At 38.9% G+C, this 19,583-nt stretch overlaps 1 protein-coding gene across 6 annotated transcripts in view; it reads left to right on the forward strand.

The window, feature by feature from the left end:
- Positions 1 to 19,583, forward strand: part of LRRC28 (leucine rich repeat containing 28) — a 56,037-nt gene that overhangs the window by 10,258 nt on the left and 26,196 nt on the right. Inside the window, exon 4 of one of the 6 annotated variants that reach the window (XM_036389477.2) lies at positions 17,252 to 17,300. The exons of the other annotated variants lie outside the window; for them this stretch is intronic. Within the exon in view, the coding sequence (XP_036245370.2) occupies positions 17,252 to 17,300 (49 nt within the window). The remainder of the gene's footprint in view (positions 1 to 17,251; positions 17,301 to 19,583) is intronic. 6 annotated transcript variants of the gene reach the window in all.

A 19,583-nucleotide genomic window follows, 5' to 3' on the forward strand; every position in this document is an offset into this window, starting at 1 on the left:
CCGAGTGCTACACCCTGCACTTGCAGGATTGCAGTTTGTATTGCTCCCAGTGGGCTCTAGTTAGGGAAAAGCTGTGCTCTGAGTGCTTGCAGAGTCCTGAGAAATGCTGCTGAAGTGGGAAAATGTATTTATTTAACAGCCTTTGCCATCGTATCAAGAAAATATTGAACTTCTTTGAGAAGGCACAAAATGCCAATGACAACTGTCATTATGATAAAATGATGTTTCTTCCTATTTTTCACAATAGAAAGGATTCCGGTCTTTCCTTCCTTTTTTTTTTGCCCAACAGCCCCAATCTCATATTTTCTAAAAAGACGCATGTCTAGTAGCTTTGCCTATGGCAGTTCTAGCTCATTGTGACAGTAGATAACAAATGTTTGTCTTACTAGTTTATAATAAAAAAGCAGAACTTATTCAAAGTAAACGTGACACAAAATCAGAAAAAGTTGGCCATAGGCAGATTTTGAATGATTTTTTTTGTCTTCTAAATACTTTGATAAGCAGATATAACATTATTATTCTTCTATCACCCTTATATCTGTTCAGATAAGATGATGGTGATTTTCAAATACTTTTTTAATTTTGGTTTTCAATTTTCATTTGGTGTATTTGCATTTTTTGATCTGCAGAGATGATAAAAATTTAAGGCTATGATTTCAAAAACTGGTCTAACTTAATCTAACAGGATTAGCTCTTGGCTCTATTTTAACTAATTTCTCAATGTGACCTTCATGTGTTTTAAGTTCACATTGTCTAGAAATGTTCTGCAAATGCTCCTTGAAGTTTTGGGTGCAGAAATCTTGCTGTCCTTTCCTTGCACTTTTCTAGATGCTTAAAAAAAGTCAAAGGATGGTTATGATTAGAAAGAAAAAAAAATGTATATGACTATGTAAATGCTCTGGAATGAAATTAGATAAACCTGTTAAACATTATGACCCAGGGCCAATAAAATTTCCATCAATTTTCAGATGTCCTACATTCAAAAGAAAGGAGTGACTTGAGTGTGCTTTATGTTCCTCAAAGATAATTTACCTTATGGTGCTGTACCATGAAAGAAAGACTTGTTCAAAGAAAAAGTGACACATTTTCTGCAAAACTTCACACATTAACTTAAAAAGGTTCCAAAAAAGACTTTCAAAAGGATAATTTACATTACTGAAGAGTTGATTTGGAGTCTACCACATTTGATTAGGAACTGGTATCAGCTGAGACTCGCTGCATTAAATTTCTCCTGAAGTTGGTAGAGAATTTGGTCCTGAGCATTGTCCCTGAATGTGTTTTTTGTGTGCATGACAAGTCTGCATGCTTAGGAATTGCTTGTTCACTGGGGACTGCAGCAGTGTGTGGTCTCTGTGGTGGAGTCCCTTGTGCCACTGCTGGGACTAATCCTGTCCCTGTCAGTGGTTGGTAACACAAGTGTTACCAGCCCAAGCAGGATTAGCCTTTCACTCACACTGCATCATTTCCCACTGGAGAGTTAATCTATTGCACTGTTTCCTAAACAGAAGTTTAGGAATTCCCAAAGAGGGCTTCCAAGCATGTTTTCTTAGATGTTCTCTGTAAAATTGTGAAGACTTCAAAGACTTCATTAAAAAAAATCTTAAGAGTTTCAAAATAACACTTATGTTCAACAATTGAAAAAGGAGAGCAAAATAATAAATTTTGATGAACTGTTTCATCCTTAATTATACTGGTAGCATGAATCTTCATTATAGTGTCAGCTAGCATTCTGTTGGGGAAGCTGGCAAAGTTCAGCTGAACTAGGATGGGATGTGATTCCACTGCAGTGCATCATTTTACTGTGTCTTCACTGCTTCTGTGCAGCAGACGCTGCACTGCTAGGGAAAGACAGCTCTAAATGGCTCTTAATTTATAATAAGGAGCCATTTAAGATATGACTTAGCTTCTACTTGTGCAGAATTTAAAGATCTGCATTTAAAAAGTGCTTTTGGGTTTAGATGACAGTCATTTATGGAAATTACTTCAGAGTGGTTGCACTGGCATTCCTCTTGGGTCTCCATTCTCCGTGTCTGGTGTTAAAAGTACTGTCAGTTTTTTCAAAATTCCATGGATATCTAGGAAGATACTCTCGGTAATATCCGAAATCAGTTGCTAAAAAATATCTTTCTTACAGCTGCAGAACAGTTGGATGGTAAATGTTTGCTATTATGTGTCTGAACAACCCCACTGTTCTATTGCATTTTAATTCTTAAGAATGATTCTTTGCTGTGTCTTCCTTAATTGTGATTAAGAGCTGGAAGAAACAATGCAATTAATAGCATATGTTGATTCATTATGCATTTTTAATGGTTCTGTTCCACAATTGTGCTCTTAATGTTCATTTTTAGTATTTAAGATTTGCCTTATAGAAATCAAATTTTAAACTAATTGAAGTGGTGTGCATTTAAGATTTAGATTTAAGCCTCTGGTCTGATTGTAGAGATTCTTCAGACTCTGATAGAAGTTGAGTCTGTGCTGTGGTTTATCTGCACTGGGATGGGCAAGGTTTTAATCTCTGAAGTGCTTGTTTTAATAAAACATGGGAGAATTTAATAATGACACCCACTCTGCTTTTCTCAGGTATGGTCAGGATTGTTAATGAGTTTTAAAAAATCATTTTAAGTCAGGAGATGGGGGAGAATGATAAAAATACATGCAGCAGTGTGGAGACATAAGCTTTAGCTTCCTGAAGAAATCAGGCAATAGAGGACTGCTGATGGAAAAGGGGCATTAGGTGAAGCATGGAAATGGTGTCCCTTGGAGATGGGGAAGCACCTTCTGTGCAGTGGCACTCTGGTAGTGTGAGTGAGATCCTTCCTCTGTGCTCAGCAAGTGCTCCCAAATCGCTGCCACCCTCGGGGCAGATGTGAGCTTTGGCCTCAAGGCTCTGCTTGGTTTGCCACTGCTCGGGGCTTCCATCAGCCTCCTGCAGCTGTTGTGAGAGCTGCTCAGGGGTGACTCAGCTGAGCTTGATGAGAATTAAAGGGAAAAATTTGTCCAGAATAAGTGTGTTGAGACTGAAATATAATAGCAAATGGCTGTAAGAAAATGCTTAGTGGAATTCTCTTAATGTCATATTTTGAATATACTTTAGATAAGATTAATAAGGGGACCAGCTTCTGCCTAATGCAGAGTCTTCAGTATCTACATTCTGGGGTAATCAGAATCCCTGAGAGGGTCTGCCTTTCAGAGACGAGCTGATTAAAGAGTTGCAGATAAGTAAAAAGAGATTTAATGTTCTAAAGTTCTCTTGAGGACTTGTTTTCATTTAAATGCACAACATTTTTTTGTTCTGCAAATTGTAAATCTTGTAGCTGCTGTCTGTAACAGTTTCTTAGTTCATTTATTTGGCTCTGGTAAATGCAGTTCTTGAACATGAAGTAAGTTTTGTCAAGTTTTCTACTATTTAAATGTAGCACTTAAATAATCTAAATTCTTGAGGGCCATTTGGAAATGTGTGACACCAAAGATGTTACTGGAAGAAGTCAGCACACATGAAAGATGGTTATTTTATTTTATTACATTAGTTCATGTAAGAGCTTGACTTAGACATGACACTGTGTTTTCACAGTAGCTGAACTTTATTTTTTCAGAGATTTCTCCTTTTGTTCAGTGAATTGATATTTCATTTTAATTTAGAATCGTAGAGTTAGTTCTATATGCAAGTACTGTCAGAAGGAAATCTTCTGAATCTTTCTGAATTCTCTCACTCACAAATTACTAACTAGAAGGGTCCCCTTTGTTTCTGATGGTTATAATGATACTTCAGCTCCTTTCATTCTTGAGAAATAATATTTCTCTTTGTGTAATAGTTATTGTGTCATTTGAAAAAAAAAATCCAGTGAGATACATTATAAAAATTATTCTTGAAGAGTAACCAAGTCAAGGTTCTCTGTTTTGCTGTTACCATTTAGATTTGGTTTGACTTTAGCCTTGGAGTCTTTTGATATGTAGTGGTGGCTCTTCAGGTTTACATTTTGGTCTTATAGCTGGAATGCATGTTTGGGTAACAGATGACTTAAAAGAGGGTGGATTATACTCAAATTTGGATTCAAGTTTCTTATTTGACAAGGATTAGATTTTTTTTTCCCATTATTTGAGAGGTACTTCTCTTTAGAAACAGCAAGTTTTGTACCATCTTGTTCTAAGATTTAATTAAAAGTGAGGTTATGTTTACTCAGCACATGCTGGAGTTAATTATAGATTTACTGAAATGAAAAGCTTAATGTTTTGCCAAGTCAAGAGCAAAAGCTAAGTAATTAAAGAAGAGGGTATGGTTTATGATCCCAGCCCATCTTTTGGCAAAATTCCCTTTAAGAAGAGGGGAAAAAAATCAGCAGTTGTCTTTACATGGGCTAGACCATGGTTCCCTTTGTGTTTGTTGTTCAGGAACTTTAAAAACCAAGAGCTGAGTGCATTGACCAAGAAAAAAAAAAAAAGTGACCAAATAATAGCAAGTTTGTTGTCAGCAGTGGGATTGCTGCTTGTTGGAATGGCAGAGGAAGTGCAGGTGATGGAGCAGCTGAAGGGATGCAGGTCTGTGCCAGAGTCCAGGCAGGTTCCTCCCAGCAGAAGCAAAGTGTGGCTCCCCTGCACATCCACACCTCTGGGTTGGCTCTGCAGCTTGCATCCACTTGTTGCCATTTTGCTTCCTTCAGGCAGACTGGAGGAAAATGAATTTGTGTGCCTTTGGTGTATTTAAAGTGTAAACTGCAGCAGTGTTAGGGGAGGTTAACAGCACAGAGACCCTTCCTTTCAGTTCTCTTCAAATCCTTTTCCTTTTTAAGGCAAATTGTTTTAGAAATATAATCAGTTTAAGACTCATTAAAATACATTTGTAGGCTTATAAAACTTTATCTTCAAAGCATTTGAGAAAGATCCTGTGAAGCTGATAAGGGAGTGTTATCCTCATTTTACAGAGTGGAAAAAAAGTGTTTTTAACAGAAGTGATTTGCTCCAGGGCACAGCAGGAGTCAGTGTTAGCCAGAAATAGAACTTGGGTGTTCCCATTCCATTTGTTAAGACCACACCTTTTTGAGGCTGATCATATTTAATGTTAGGGAGGATTGAGTCTTCCCACCCATTATTAGGAAATTAATAATTATGTCTCCATAATGAATAACCCTCTAAGTTAATAGGAAATTAATAGCGGTAAGATCAGTGAGTTTTGTAACTGAACCAACTTGTGCTTCCAGAAGGCTGGAAGAGTTCAGGAAGATGAATTTTGAAATACATAACTTTTATAGATAAATACTACATCATTTTCTCTTGCACAGGTAACTTCAGTGTAATGACAAGGAAGGTTCCATCGTTACTAAAATTATAAATCAAACGATAAGCGTTGATTGCTGCTTTGTCTGTTTACACAGTAACCCTTGGAATGTTGAGTGATTATTGCAAAGTCTGCTTTGCTTTGGAATTTGCTTCACTAATTGGGGGCAGGAGAAACTTCCAGATATGAAAACTGCATATTCATTTCTCTCACTTTTTTAATGTTGCTGTAAAGTACAATATCTGTATTTACTATTCATACCAGTATTTAACTGGTAAAGACTTCTTGAATACCCAACTTAGAGTTCTGAATAGAACTCAATATAAGGGATTTCAGTAAATCTCGAGTAAAGGCACATAAACACAACTTCTTCCCTCCCTTCTTTTCACAGTAGATTTCCACTGATGGGTGCAGCATGCCAGTAATTAAATTCTTACTCTAGACCCTGGCATGAAAGTATGTGGTCCTAACTCATTTTTTTGAACTTGTGCTCCACATTTTGATTTAGAGGCTTCAAAATCAGGAGAATAAATTTGGCTTCTTACCTTTTCTCCCCAAATTTCCCTTCTGCTTTTATTATTGTCTCTGGTTAGGGCAGATTGCTTTGATACTTAATAAAATTCAAAATTTTTTTATAGTGGTTCTGAGCTTAAAAGCAAAGGCACAAACTGATGCAGACCCTGTTCTTTTTTCCAAGTTGGCATAACCTTAGTCCACTCTGCTTTCCTAATTTAGTAACATGGATAAAAATATGCACGACGGGACAGGTTTGGTACGCCAGGCACCCATCCAGGAGCGTGGTGTTTTTAAGTAAATGGACTTGTGGGGATTTGAGGAAAACACAGATTAGGTTACATGAGCTTTGCACTCTGGAAGTATGTGACTATTTAAAGGAGCATGGCCTCCTAAATAAAAATGTTAATTATTATAATAATATGTTGTTTTCTGTGAAGGAGTTGATGCCTAATTATTAAAAACAAGGTTTTCTTTGCACAGATCTGTAAAATATATGCTCTGTTTCATAACTCAATTCTAGCTTCAGTTTGCTTTAGAAAACCAAGGGTCAGCATACTAAGCTTTACATTACCTCTTAGGTTCAACAACAACTAATTATAACTTTTTCCTAAATCAATGCAAAACTTACCCACACTTGCCTGTTACTGTGTTGTGTTTTTCGCATCAGGCTTAGTAAGGCTTTGGTAATAATGCTGTGTTAATCCAGAAGCACAATAAAAATACCCGATAGTATCTCTAAGTCATTCCTTAGATTTCTAGGAGGAAAAGCTTTTAAATGTTTTGGCTTTGTATAAACTCCAGTACAGCTCTATCCAGGCAGTCTTTAAGGACTAAATTTTTTTAAGGGAAAAAAAAAGAAATTACAGCAGGGAGGAGTCAGGAACAAAATGGCAACGTGGATGGGAAATGACAGGGGTTGGACTCTGAGACAGCCAGAGGTGACCAAAGCACAGGGCCGTGTATTGTACAGCTGGTATTCCTTATGGATTAACTTCCATGCACGTCCAAACACACTGGTACCTATTTAATTAAAGGATGTTGGTTGCTTGAGATTTTATAACAGTCTGCCTTGCTCAAACATTTGGTTTGGGTTAAAATCTCAGGAGGACTACTAGTATTTCTGAGTGCTTGAAATTTATGGGGAGGGAAGTGAAGACAGAGAATAAAAGAATTCCACTAAATTCCTGGAAATTTTCCTTAACTGAAGTTTTTCCTGTATACCCTCACCTGTATAGAATGTCAGAATGAGTCATCTGTGCTTAGAGCTGCTCACTGTTCTCTCTTTGTCTGCTTGCCCCTTCTTAGTGTTATTTTCTTTTCCACTTCCCCCCTGTTGAGGGGCTTTTAAAAGCCTCTTTGTTACTATCATACAACATTTTTCAGTGTACCAGGAAGGTCCGTAATGCCACTGGATGCTGGTAACAAAAATAGTATAAACATAGCCAGAAAAATTCCAGACCTATATTTTATGGTTTAAAATGTTGTTCCAATGTAGGCTTTTGTTCCAACGCTTCGTCCAGATGGGATTCTATTGGGTGCACTGGAACTGAAATATTTCCCGTAACTGTAGCAGAAATGACGTTAAGAAACAAAAAATCCAACAAAAGTATCTCTTTGAACAATGGCCTGCGGTATTCCTGGTATTCCTCATTCTGGTGGTGCACAGCAGGTCCTCAGAAATGCATGTGCTGAGTATGTATGTGTTGTAATTCAGTAATGTGAAAACTAATGGGAACCAGTTGGAGGAAGCCATCAGTGTCTCTCATTGTAACATTTAAATTAGAGATTCAAATATTGCTTTGTGTATCAGGCTTATTGGACTAGAAAATTCCATCTTAAAATTTGCTATTCTAATTTTGAGTAATCACTGGAAAATGTATTTAGAAATTAGGCTCCTTTAATGAGCATAGGCTTAGTTAAAAAAAGAAATTGTGATATGGTTCAGTGCATTATATTTTCAAGTACCTGCAATTTTATGAAACAGATTTTAACTTCTGTGGTCATTTCATATCAGAAAAAAAGATGAAGCACACACTGAAACTGAAGCCTGGCATGGAGGCTTCATGTCAATAACTGGAAGCCTAAAATCCTATTGTAGCACAAGGTAATGACCACCAAGTGTTTTAAGTTTTCTAATATTATCTTTGTTATATGTAAAGGTCACTCAAAACTGTAACATAACTTTATTGATTTTGATTTTTTTTCTTCTTTCTTGCACATTTTAGCAAGATTATAATGATTTTGGCTCAATCACACTTTTTTTTTCTTTTGGCCTCTAGTTTGGTGATGCTTTAACTTGAAAAAAATCTGTGCCTGATTGAGTTTTGACTGTATTTAAGCATGAGCAGTATGCTGATGTAATTACTGAGTTCATTAATAGATCCAGGAATGTCTGGGAGCTGGGTGCTGTACATCGGCATCTCAGACATCCTTGTTTTGTTGGAATTCCTTTGTATGAACTGGGCAGAGACTTCCTAAAATATTCCCTTTTTATGTGGCAATTCTTCCTGGCTGCCAGATTGTAGTGATAGTTATGGTGGCATCACCTGTCTGGACAGAGACATCTCAGAATGACATCACCTGAGTTCTGATCACTAATTACTTTATTAATAGATTGTTGAGGGTAACACTGTATCCATGTGAGGCTGCCTGTGACTTGATATTGCCTGATTTTTTTATTTTCAGTTCTGATTTTATTCTCAATTCCAAATCCCAGATCCTCATGTTTTTCATTTAGAAACTGGATTCTGAGAATGGGCCAATGCTGCCATTTGTTCCCTTCTGTTCCATGTGAGATCCTAGTGAAAGTTTTCCATGCATCAAACTCACAGAATTACCCCCTCCAGCCCCTCCCCATTCCTTCCCTCCTTTGAAGAGGAGTTCCTAAGAAACCTTATGAGGTGTAGGTGAAACCAGGATGGGGCAGGAAGAGCCAAACTAATTATTGCCCGTGGTGCTCCCAAGCCTGTTGAGCTTCTGGCTTAGCAGTGCTCCTGAAAATCAGAATCCTTGCAGGGACACGTCTGCTGCTGAGCTCTGGGCCATGGGCTTTCCCCAGAGCTGTTCCCCTCGAGGGCTCTCTGATAGGAGATAAAGGAGTTGGAGCTGCTTCTAATGGGGATACTTGGATGATTCTCACATTCCTGAGAGGATGGGAGCAGATTTAACTGGATTCTCTATTGTTCAGAGATTTGGTGCTGCCTCTCAAATCCTGGCTCCTTCTTCTGCTCGGCAGTCCTTGATTTCTCAAGTGACTGTAAGCCTCGTTTCTCCAGGGCTTTTCCTCTTGTTTGTGGGGGTAGGCAGGAATTTTGAAGATGTTGAGAGTGCTTTAAGTAATCCTGACAACCATTCATCTGAAGCTTAAAACTCTGTGAAGATGTTGGAGGTCTTAATATGACTGTAGAAACGTGGTAGTTATGTTGCATGTTCTTATGCCATTTTATTAAATAAGGAGTCTTAAGTACAACTCATTTCAACACAGTTCATTAAACATAAAATTGCATAACATTTTTCTAGTAAACTCCATTTGAGATTTCTCAGTGAATTGTTAAAATACAGATTTTTTTTTTTTTAAAAAGGGAGAGACTTTCATGTCCAAGTAACTTCCAGACTTTGCTTTTAAAAGCTAGTTACATGGTGTATGCAAAGCAATAAATTGAAAGGAATTTAAGATTAAATATTGATTTTAATACTAGAGTGAGAAGCGGTCTTGAGATGACAATAAAATGAGTAATAGGGTGATGTGGAGATGCTGCTAGACAGACAGATAGTTGATACAGTAATGTACCAAGCTGTCATTGAAACATCTGACAGAAGAAATGACAACCTGAAATTTCTAGGGTATATGGGAGCAGAGCCCTGATGGAATTCCTCTCCCCACTCCTGCCATGGATAGAGCTGCCACTTAGGAACAGAGGGTTTGGAAAGGAAATCTCCTGACCTTTGAATGTCCCCCCAATGTCATGCAGAGCCAGGGGCCACGAGACAAAAGTGGGAAGTTTATAGAGCAATATATAACTTTAGAGAACATTAAGTTGTCATTGCTGCTTTGATCAGTGATAGAATATACTTTGATAAAACTCAGATAAAGGGCTTCAGGCTGTAGCATCAAAACAATGCATTGTGTTCCTTTTAGTTTGAAATATGTATTTCTACAGTCTGTTTTTAAGGAGTGGAATGTGCTCGTGAGAACTGATTAGACCTGGCACACAGACCTAAATAATGGAGGTCAAATAGAATTATTTGTTTTTTACATTTTGATTGTTTGAAAACCTGGGTTTGAAATTTATGGGGAGGACTCGTTGTGACACTGTTACATACCACAGAAAAAAATCAGTCTGGAAGTGGCAACAGTTATGTTTGAATTCAGTCATTATTCCATTTGTGGTGTTTGTTCTATGTGAATTTATTGTCTGCACAGCAAATGAGAGGAAGAAGTAGAGGGTCTTTTGTTGCTTTTGGTCAATCTTATTCCTGTGGAGTTGAATCTAAGATATACAAAAACAGACTACAAGAAATTTCATTTTGCAGTATTTCTGTGTATTCTTGCTAGGAGTGTTTGAAGGTGTTAGTTACATAAATGTATCTAGAAATCTATAAAGACTATAAAACCTAACATTTCTAGTTGTTTTAATTTTATGGATTATCAGAGTAGGCTATAAAGCTTAATAGATCATTACTCTGTTCATAGCTCTGGCAAATCCCCTCCCACCTCCCAAATTCTTGGTGGCACCTCTGATAATCTTTGTAAATGAGAAAGTGTGATGGGTAAATGAGGAAGTGTGATGGCTCGTTGCTTGTCTGGCTGCTTTGCTGTGCAACTGTCATCAGGAGTGTAATCACTGTTGTGTTTATTATGATAAAGTGTGTTAAAGATATTGTGGGGGGTTTAGTTTGCTTTTATGCTGTAGGAAAAGTCCAATCTAACCAAAAAAGGAATCTTTAGGATCTTTTACCTTTATTGTTACATAAGAAAAAAATCTACATCAAAGGAAAATTCATCTAAGTTACTGCAACTTCTTTTAAGGTGTCATTCCCCTGCTTTTGAAACTTCTTCCCTCAACATGCTGAACCCTTTACCGAGAGCACAGCAAAGCCTCCCCTTTGGAATTTGATAGCAGGGTTTTTCCTTGCTGGGGCTGGCAGCAGTCGGGTTCTGAGCAGCGCCCGGGGCTGTCAGAGGCGGGTTCTCCATTGTGCAATGCGTGCATCAGCCTGGCTCCATCGGGGAGCAGCGGGAGGGTGGCACTTGGACTAAGTCAGTCTCCCTCTGAGAAATTAACCTCAGCTCAAGTCGTCCTATAGTGCCTCATCTCAGGCCTGCTTCCTAAGTAAAGGAATTGAAGAAAAAGTTGGTTTGTAACTCATCTGTCATCACTGAATTCTTCTGCTGATTATCTGATTGTAAAGATAAGCCTTTACTGATTGCCTGGCTCAAACACATGTGAGATATATGAACCTCTCGCTTCTGCAACTTCAAAACAGATGCTCTTTAAAATACTTGTAAAAGTCTTTGGGTTAGAGCTGTTACCCTAAAGTAAAACTGAACTTCAAGGGAATTTGAAGGGCGTCTCTCATAAACGTTTGCCAATAGCTGTTCACACGGGTGAAGACAGATGTGTATTGATAAGGCTGAGACCAAACCTCCGAGGTGGGGATGTATTTTGAGAAAGATGTTTCCCATCCAGATGGTGTTGAGCTTTCTGTAGTATGAGAATGTCTTTAATACCAACAGTCTGTTCAGTGGCGTTTAGTCAGGCTTTCAGAGAACCTCAGCTTTGAACAGATACTAAACTGCAGGTGTTTTTTCTCTGAAATTTTTCATCAGTTTGTAAATGTGTGAAAAAAAAATGGTGGTAACTGCTTTGCAGTTTCCAGGTTTACCTCAGAAAGGCCTTAGTGATTTCAGTGTGCTGGACTGCCAAGGAGCTCTTAACTTTGTTTTCCTGCAGTGACTTATTTTGGGAGGGTCCTAAGACAACTTCAAGTAATCCATCCAAGCAAAAACAGCTTTTCAGGGGGATTATGTCCATGCTTGCTGCCTTTACTGACATTGTTTCAAAATAAATTTATCTGTTAATTCTAACTAAACTAATTTGCTAGTAATATTTCATGTAAAACCTCTTACTAATTTGAAATTTGTGAGATTTCTTTTTTTTTTTTTTTTGGTTGCACTAAACTAACATTTGTGACAGGAAAAAATAGCTCTTGAAGCTTATTTTTTATAGTTTCTAGGGCTGGGTCTTAAAAGTTAACTGGCTTCCCCCTTAAACTCTAAAGTCTTTATTTATAAAGTTATCTATGAATGTACTTTTTTGTCTCTTCGGTTTCCTTGTTTTTTTCCTTTCTTTCCCTAAGCTCTCCCTAAGGTATGTACAGTGATTAGCAGTATTAACAGGTAGTTGATTTTACTTGTGCATTAAACAAATGCAATTTACTAGTAGGGATTGAGTGCTCAGGGAAGCTTGGAGAACAAAGTCATTCAGTCTTTGAAAGGCAGCAAACACTAACTGTTAATGCTGTGCAATAGAAGAATTTTATAATATATTGATTTCCATTTTGACCATATTGACCAAGTGTAATTTAGTTTTCTGCATACCACTGTGAGAGAGTTAAATTACTGCTTGTTATTGACGTCCTTGTTTTTACTCAGCTGCTCTATTAAATGAATTGAGGCAAAATAAAATGCATCATTTACTGACACTAAATCTAAATGGAAAAAGCCTGTGAAGAGAATGTGTAGAACTCGAGGTATGATGTGAGATTAACCTTCCTGTGGTTCATGTCACACACACAGAGTTTGATACCTGTATTTCAGTTAACTTAATTTTATTGCAGTGGTATTTAAAATAAAGACTTGTGTTTACCTTAGCATTGTCCAAATCTGCATTAAATTGTCATTCTAGATGGAAGGCTTTGATGCCAAGTAAGTGCAAGTGTACTCTAGTTGATAATTATTTAACTTTTGAGAGCTTTATGAACTAAGACTATTTATTTGTGTAGGTAAAGGAATGCAGTTCAGGATTACTCGAATGGGGGGTTTGGAGTGTAATTGCAAGCTGTACTTGTCTGCTTTGTGCTGTTTTGAAAGACTAAACAGCAGAAACTATCACTGATTAAGACAAGACTTGCAGTTGCTCTCAGCATTTATAAAATCAGGACAATGCTAGTGTTGCTTGAAGTCAGATGTCTTCTTTTTTTATTGGTAATCTTAGTTTAAAACTGTTAGTAGTTGGTCCATAGCATTTTTCATGTAGTAACCATGTCACTATAGCAGCTCCAGCCTCCCCTTCTGGGCTGGTGAATTCTCCAGGCTGCTGAGTTCAGCAGAGACAGCTGGGACAGTGAGGAGGAGCAAGAGAATCTCCTGGTGCTGCTGCTAGAAAAGGATATCTGGATCTATAGTTTTCATGGCTATTATAGTGGGAATATTTCCTGTAAGGTTTAGCCAGTCCCTCCCCAGTAATTACTGTTGCAATTTGTAGTAACTGCCAGTGGCCTGGAAGAACTCTTCTTTTCTTAGGACTTAAGACATACCCATCCAGTAGCATTCTTTAAAAAAAACAAATATAGTGACTCCACTGCTGTAAACGTGGCTCCAAGCTAAAGATCTCCCTTTGATTCTTTTCCTTATCCCACACAAATTTATAGTTGCATCTTTTTGTTAGGAAGGCCAAATTTGACCCTCAGGGAAGGGTGTTCTGTGGTGTCTCCCAGTAGTACAATGAGTGAGCCATAAATTGCCTTGCTACAACAGTACTTTCCACTGAAAGATGAAAATTGAACCTGGACTATTGCTTTTGTTATGCATTTAGTGGAGAGGAAGAAAAAAACCCTAACTAACCTCAAGAAGAAGAAAGATGTGTCTGTTGTGAGTTGGCTGGAAACAGTTGATAGCAACAGTCACAACAGATTGGTCTTTGTCTGGATTATTTAGACACCAGTGCTGTAATGAGTTAGAAGCCACTAATCTGTGTTTGTCAGAGAGACCACTCTGTTGTGTTGATCTCAAGTTGTTCCTTGGATGAAGAAAGGAAAAAGCTGTCCTAGAATTTACAGCCAGGACTAGCCTTGTCTCTCTGGCTTCCTGAGCTGTCCTTAATCTCTCCTTAGGATGCTCCTTTTGTTTGCCTTGGTTTCAGTACTGGTTTGTTGTATTTAAGGAGCCATCTTCAGCTGTCTGGCATCGTGAGTTCAAATCATCAGCTCTGTATTTTATGCACCAAGTTTTTCTGGAAGGCTTTTCCCTCCCCCTTCCATGTATTGATATTAGTGCACATTGAATGGTGGACGATGTGCAGCAGTAAAGATAGTCAAACATAAACAAAACAAGAGAAACATAACAGGTCTCATGCTTTATTCATGTCACTTTTGTTTATGTTCTTACCACCCAGAAAAAGGAAAACAGCTGCTCCTCAACAGAAAGATAACAGCAGAAAAACTCCATAAATAAGAGACGTTTTCTATAGAGTGCTAGTAGAATTTTTCATGCAATATATTTGATAAAGTATTATTTTGATTCTTTCTACTTAATTTTGGCTGCTCTAGTCAAAATTTGAGGTATCATTTAATAAAACCATAGAATAATATGAATACATTAATTTCATGTCTCTTGTTTGTGTAACAACAGTACCTTGCTGTGGGGCAGTGAAATAGGCAGAGCACACTAGAGCAAAATGAAAGGATAGGTTGTCTTCTGAAAAAACAAACCAACCAAACAAACAAAAAACCCCAAACCAAGAAAACAGCAAACCTGATAGTTTCATGGCCTTGAGTTACCTTTGTGCATAAACAATTTTTTCCTCTCCCTGTTCCTCTTGCCCTTCCTCCCACCTTTTCCACTTTTCTCGCATATGATAATTTCTGGTATTTTTATCATCTGGTTTATCCTAACTGTTCTCATTGAAACCATCAAATTGTGGACAAAAATGTAATTCCAGACCTGCAGTGAGAGGAAATACAGGCTAATAACCACTGTGGATCTGTGCTCTGTGTGCTGAGAGAAGCCCAGAGTGCTGGGCCCATGGCATTCAGACAGCTGCCAGTTCTGTTAACTGAAGTTTAATTGTGGTGTAAGATGGGGAACCACTGACCTTTAGAAGAATTTGACTTAATGAGACCCTCATACCTGATGTCTATTTTCAGCCATTTTTAGCTGACCTAAAATTACTGTTTAGCAAGGTTGGACTTTATGGAGCCACTTCTCTCACCTTTGCTTGTGAATGATGGCACAAAATAAATAAAGATTGGTACTAAGTTTGCATGTGACATTTAGCAAGGTTGAGGGAAAAAAAGATTCTATTTTGGTATGTTCAGCAGAAGTATGTATTTTTTCACTTGGTTTTGGGCTTTGTCTGCTTCTTAAGTGTTTTGGAGGAGAGTCAATGTAGTTTATGGCTGAAGTAGGTGAAACCAGGAATTGGGAACAGCTTTGAGGGGTGTTACGTGACTATGTTCATTCACAAAGACTGTCCTGCCCCAGAAAAATCTTTTCCCCTGTTCTTTGCAGCCAGAATATTTGTGTGAAATGCAGCCATAAGCATTGCTTTGAAATTAATAGATTGAAGTTTGATCAGCTGGGATAGAGGCTTTCTTCTTCCATAGAATTTTTATGGGTTTGAACTCTTTGAGCACCTTATTTAAAAGTGAGTTATTCATAAAACAGTTGCTGCAGTATCACAAGATGTCTTCCAATACCTCCTTTTTTTTATTTTTTTCTTCCTTTAAAAACCTAAGCAAATATTAGCCTATATGGGAGAAATATGAGGAAAATCATCTTCAGATCTGTTAGATTTGCAGACCACTTTCCAAGCTCTCTCACCACAATGCAGAGAAAGAGCTGCATGCAGCAGTGTCAAAATGTAAATGGGATTCAATTTGCCTGCCCCTTTCATTGTCCTTAAATCTAATGATACCAATTTCAGTTATGGTTAAACTTCCTTGTTTGAAGATGGCACAGGTCTACCTTAAGTGTCAATTTGTGCTAGAAAATTTAATTTTTATAGGCTATGGAATGTGAGCTGCGTGGTAGAACAGTAAATGTAATGTAATATATAATAGGCTATTTAATTTATTTTAACCATCTTAAAGTCTATTTAAGTCCTCCTGAGACATCCCAGAGCAGATCTAAAGGAGATCTTCTCCATCAAGCTCTCAGCAGTTTAGACTTACACTTCCTGTCTGTTACAGTTTTCGATTGATAATAGTATCCACTTCAAATTCAAATGGCATGTATAGATTTGGATTTTTTTTATTTGTCTAGTGGGACAGGTACTAAGTTCTCTTAAATATGGAAGACTTCAAGCACTTTTCCTCACTGGTGCATGACTTTACAGGACTAATAACGAAATGCATCTTGTGCTCAGGTTCATGGAAGTTGATTAAAAACATTATTTCAAGAGTGAAGTAGGGTGAAATTGCCCTATTGCCCTTTGGGAGGGGCAAGTGTAGCCAGTCCCTCTCCTCCTTCACTGTTTCAAGCAGAGCCCTGACTTGCAGCACCTTCTTATCGTGATTTTCTGTTCTTTTTTATTATGGTTTTCTGTTCTTTTTCTTCCCATTTCTATCCCTTAAGTCTAGAAGTTCTTGTTTTTCCTGCTGTAGGACAATTTGGTTCTCTACCACATTACTACTACTTTCGATACGTGGGTTGACAGCAACCTGAAACCTAATATTTTTAACCCAGGTACAAAATGAGAAATCTAAACAAAGCAGACCCTTGAGGAACACCACCACTAGTAATATTTTCTCCATCCCAGTAATTTACCATGAGGTGTGATCCTCATGTGTTACCATTAACTAAGAAATTTCATCAAAGAGAGATAAACCAGTATGACATGATTTAAATTTGAGAAGATCTGGGCTGCATTTCTCTTCTGCTTTCTATTTATGTTCCAGTCACTGGTTACTCTTGGGTGCTCTTTCCCCTTAGAGCAGTTGTTATGAGATGCTGAGGAACACTGAGCTCACATTAACAGGTTCTACAGTTCTTCTCCGGCCCCAGGCTGCTATCCCAGAAAATGTCCTATTCATTGAGAACCCTCGTGCCCAAATCTGCAATTTTGATATATAACCCTTTCTTTTTTTTTTTTTTTTTCAGTATTCTGGGATGGAAATTTTTTTAAGCAGCCTCATTTCATTTTAGTAATGGATGTGGTAATTTGCAGTGCTTTGTCCTTGTTCCCATGAGGTATTCTGTCTCTGTCCTCACACACACCATTATTCTTACAGGAAAAAATGATGCAAAAACCTAATTTAATATTTGGTTTGTCCTCCTAATTTCTACTCCTTGTTGACATCAGTTCTTCATTTCTTGCTCTTAATCTCTTGTTGAGAAACCATTTGTTTGTCTGTGAGTTCCCATTTTCCTGGCCTCCTGGCAGTTTGCATTTAACCTCTGCAGCCTGACCTCTGAAGTGCCAGCTCTCTTTGCTGATCAGTCCCTTTTTCCATTCCTTGTAGGTTCTCTACTTCCCCTTAATATCCTGCTTTGAGGTGCATTCTCATGCAGGTAGGTCTGTAGCCCTTTCCTCTCCCTCTTTTTAACTTTACTGGGATATAAGGACTCAGATTTAAAGTAAACCCTTCCCTCCCATACACTCAAATCCAACTTTGTATGTGTTTCATATATCTTAGGATGAAATTTTGGTTTATGGCCCATCAGGGAAAGGTGGGATTACTCTTGAAATGTAAAGAAAAACTGTTGGTTATTTTTGGGTCATGCAGCTGGTGAGGCCTGTACCCCCAGAAAAGATTAAGGAAGTTTGAATTGCCTTTGGCAATTACTCTATGTTGTATAGGCTGCTTATTTCCAGATGGGTGGTTGTTTTTTTTTTTGTTTCCTTCACGTAAAACCATGGGAATTAATTTGAAAAACTGGCATTTAAACCATCTGAATGAGAAATAGATTTTTTTTTTCTTGATGCTAGTTATGTTTATATAAACACAGTCCATTTTGTTAGAAGGCCAATAATTTTGGACATTCCCTGAAATCCTTTCCTGGTTTCACTTTTTTAAAGAAAAATATTAAAGGTATGCTGATGTTTCTTTTTTCATTATGTTGGGGGCCAAATCTATTTGGCACCTTTTTGTTGAAAACCCCAGCACACAAGAGGACAGTTCACTTTTCCATTTTTCCAAGTAGTTGGGAGAGCTCTTAGAGCAGATGCCAAGGCTGCTTTTTGGAGTTGACTGATCCCTTCTGACTCTGCATATTATCAAGGGAGAAAAGGATGAAATGAATTCCCTGGTTTTGGAGCACAGGCCGTGTGGGGTTTCCGTGTGGTGGGTCCCGTGTGTGGGTCCCATGTGGGGGTTCAGTGTGGTTCCGTTCCGTGTGGGGTTTCCATGGGGTTTCCATGTGGGTCCCTGTGGGGTTCCGTGTGGGGGTTCCGTGTGGGTCCCTGTGGGTCCCGTGTGGTTCCGTGTGGGGGGTTCCGTGTGGGGGGTTCCGTGTGGGGGGTTCCGTGTGGGTTCCGTGTGGTTCCGTTCCGTGTGGGGGTTCCGTGTGGGGGGGTTCCGTGTGGGTCCCTGTGGGTCCCATGTGGTTCCGTTCCGTGTGGGGGTTCTGTGTGGTTCCATTCCGTGTGGGTCCCTGTGGGGGTTTCTCTGTGGGGGTTTCTGTGTGGGTCCATGTGGGTTCCGTGTGGTTCCGTTCTGTGTGGGGGTTTCTGTGTGGGTCCATGTGGGTTCCGTGTGGTTCCGTTCCGTGTAAGGGTTCCGTGTGGTTCCATTCCGTGTGGGGGTTTCCGTGTGGGGGTTTCCGTGTGGGTCCATGTGGGTTCCGTGTGGTTCCGTTCCGTGTGGGGGTTTCTGTGTGGGGGTTTCTGTGTGGGGGTTTCTGTGTGGGGGTTTCCGTGTGGGGGTTTCCGTGTGGGTCCATGTGGGTCCGTGGCGCCGCAGGGCCCCTCGGAGGCTGGAGGAGGGCGCTGGGTGCAGAGCCTGTGCTGAATTTCCGTGGGCTGGGGGGTGTTGCAGTCCCAGTCTGTCAGCCCCTCCTGTGTGCACATTGGGACCATATGGGATTGCCCAGCTCCATGTGCTGGCAGCACTCCCTGCAGATGGACACGGATGGAACGCCCGAGTCACGTTTGGGCTCTCTCTGCCTGCACAAATCTGTGTGCTCCTGAGCTGGGGGGTGGCAGAGCTGCTGAGGAGTTGGGGTTTTTTTCTGCTTCTGGTATCAGAGTGGGGCTCAGTGCTCTGCTGTGTTGATTTTGATACTGTTAACCCTAGAGCTAATATAAATTTTAAATTACACTTTTATGAATTTCATTTAAATGTAATTGGAACTCCTCAGTGTGGTCTAGTGGTGATGTATAATTCTTGTCTCTTTCTTACCCTTGGGGGTGCTGGGGGAATCTCTGAAAGTCCCTTTGTCAGCTCTTTTTGTTTGGGAATAGCCTTTTTTTTTTCTGGATCTGCTGTAAATTTCCAAAGTTCACCTCTGGTATATCCTAGTGCTTGATGAGCTGACAGCAAAAGAGAGATTTGCAAGTCTTCCACTGTGTTTGTTAGCCAAGGCTTCCTGCAGTATTTATGCTGCAAGACTTTAAAAGCAAGGATAATAGTATTTAGTAACTAAAAGCTTGAAAAACTTATTAATGGACTGTTTATATTTGTGTTATTCCTCTTAATTGTTTCCCTTAGCTTTAATGAGATGAAAACCAATTTAGTGTCATTAGTAAGTGTCTGAGCATGTTCTTCAAACTGAGCTTTGAGCACTATGGTGGGGAGTCTGGGGGTTATATCTTTAATATGAGGGTTATATCCTTAATATGATGGCACTTTGTTG

Source organism: Molothrus ater, chromosome 13 (assembly GCF_012460135.2).
Source record: "Molothrus ater isolate BHLD 08-10-18 breed brown headed cowbird chromosome 13, BPBGC_Mater_1.1, whole genome shotgun sequence".
Taxonomy (NCBI): domain Eukaryota; kingdom Metazoa; phylum Chordata; class Aves; order Passeriformes; family Icteridae; genus Molothrus; species Molothrus ater.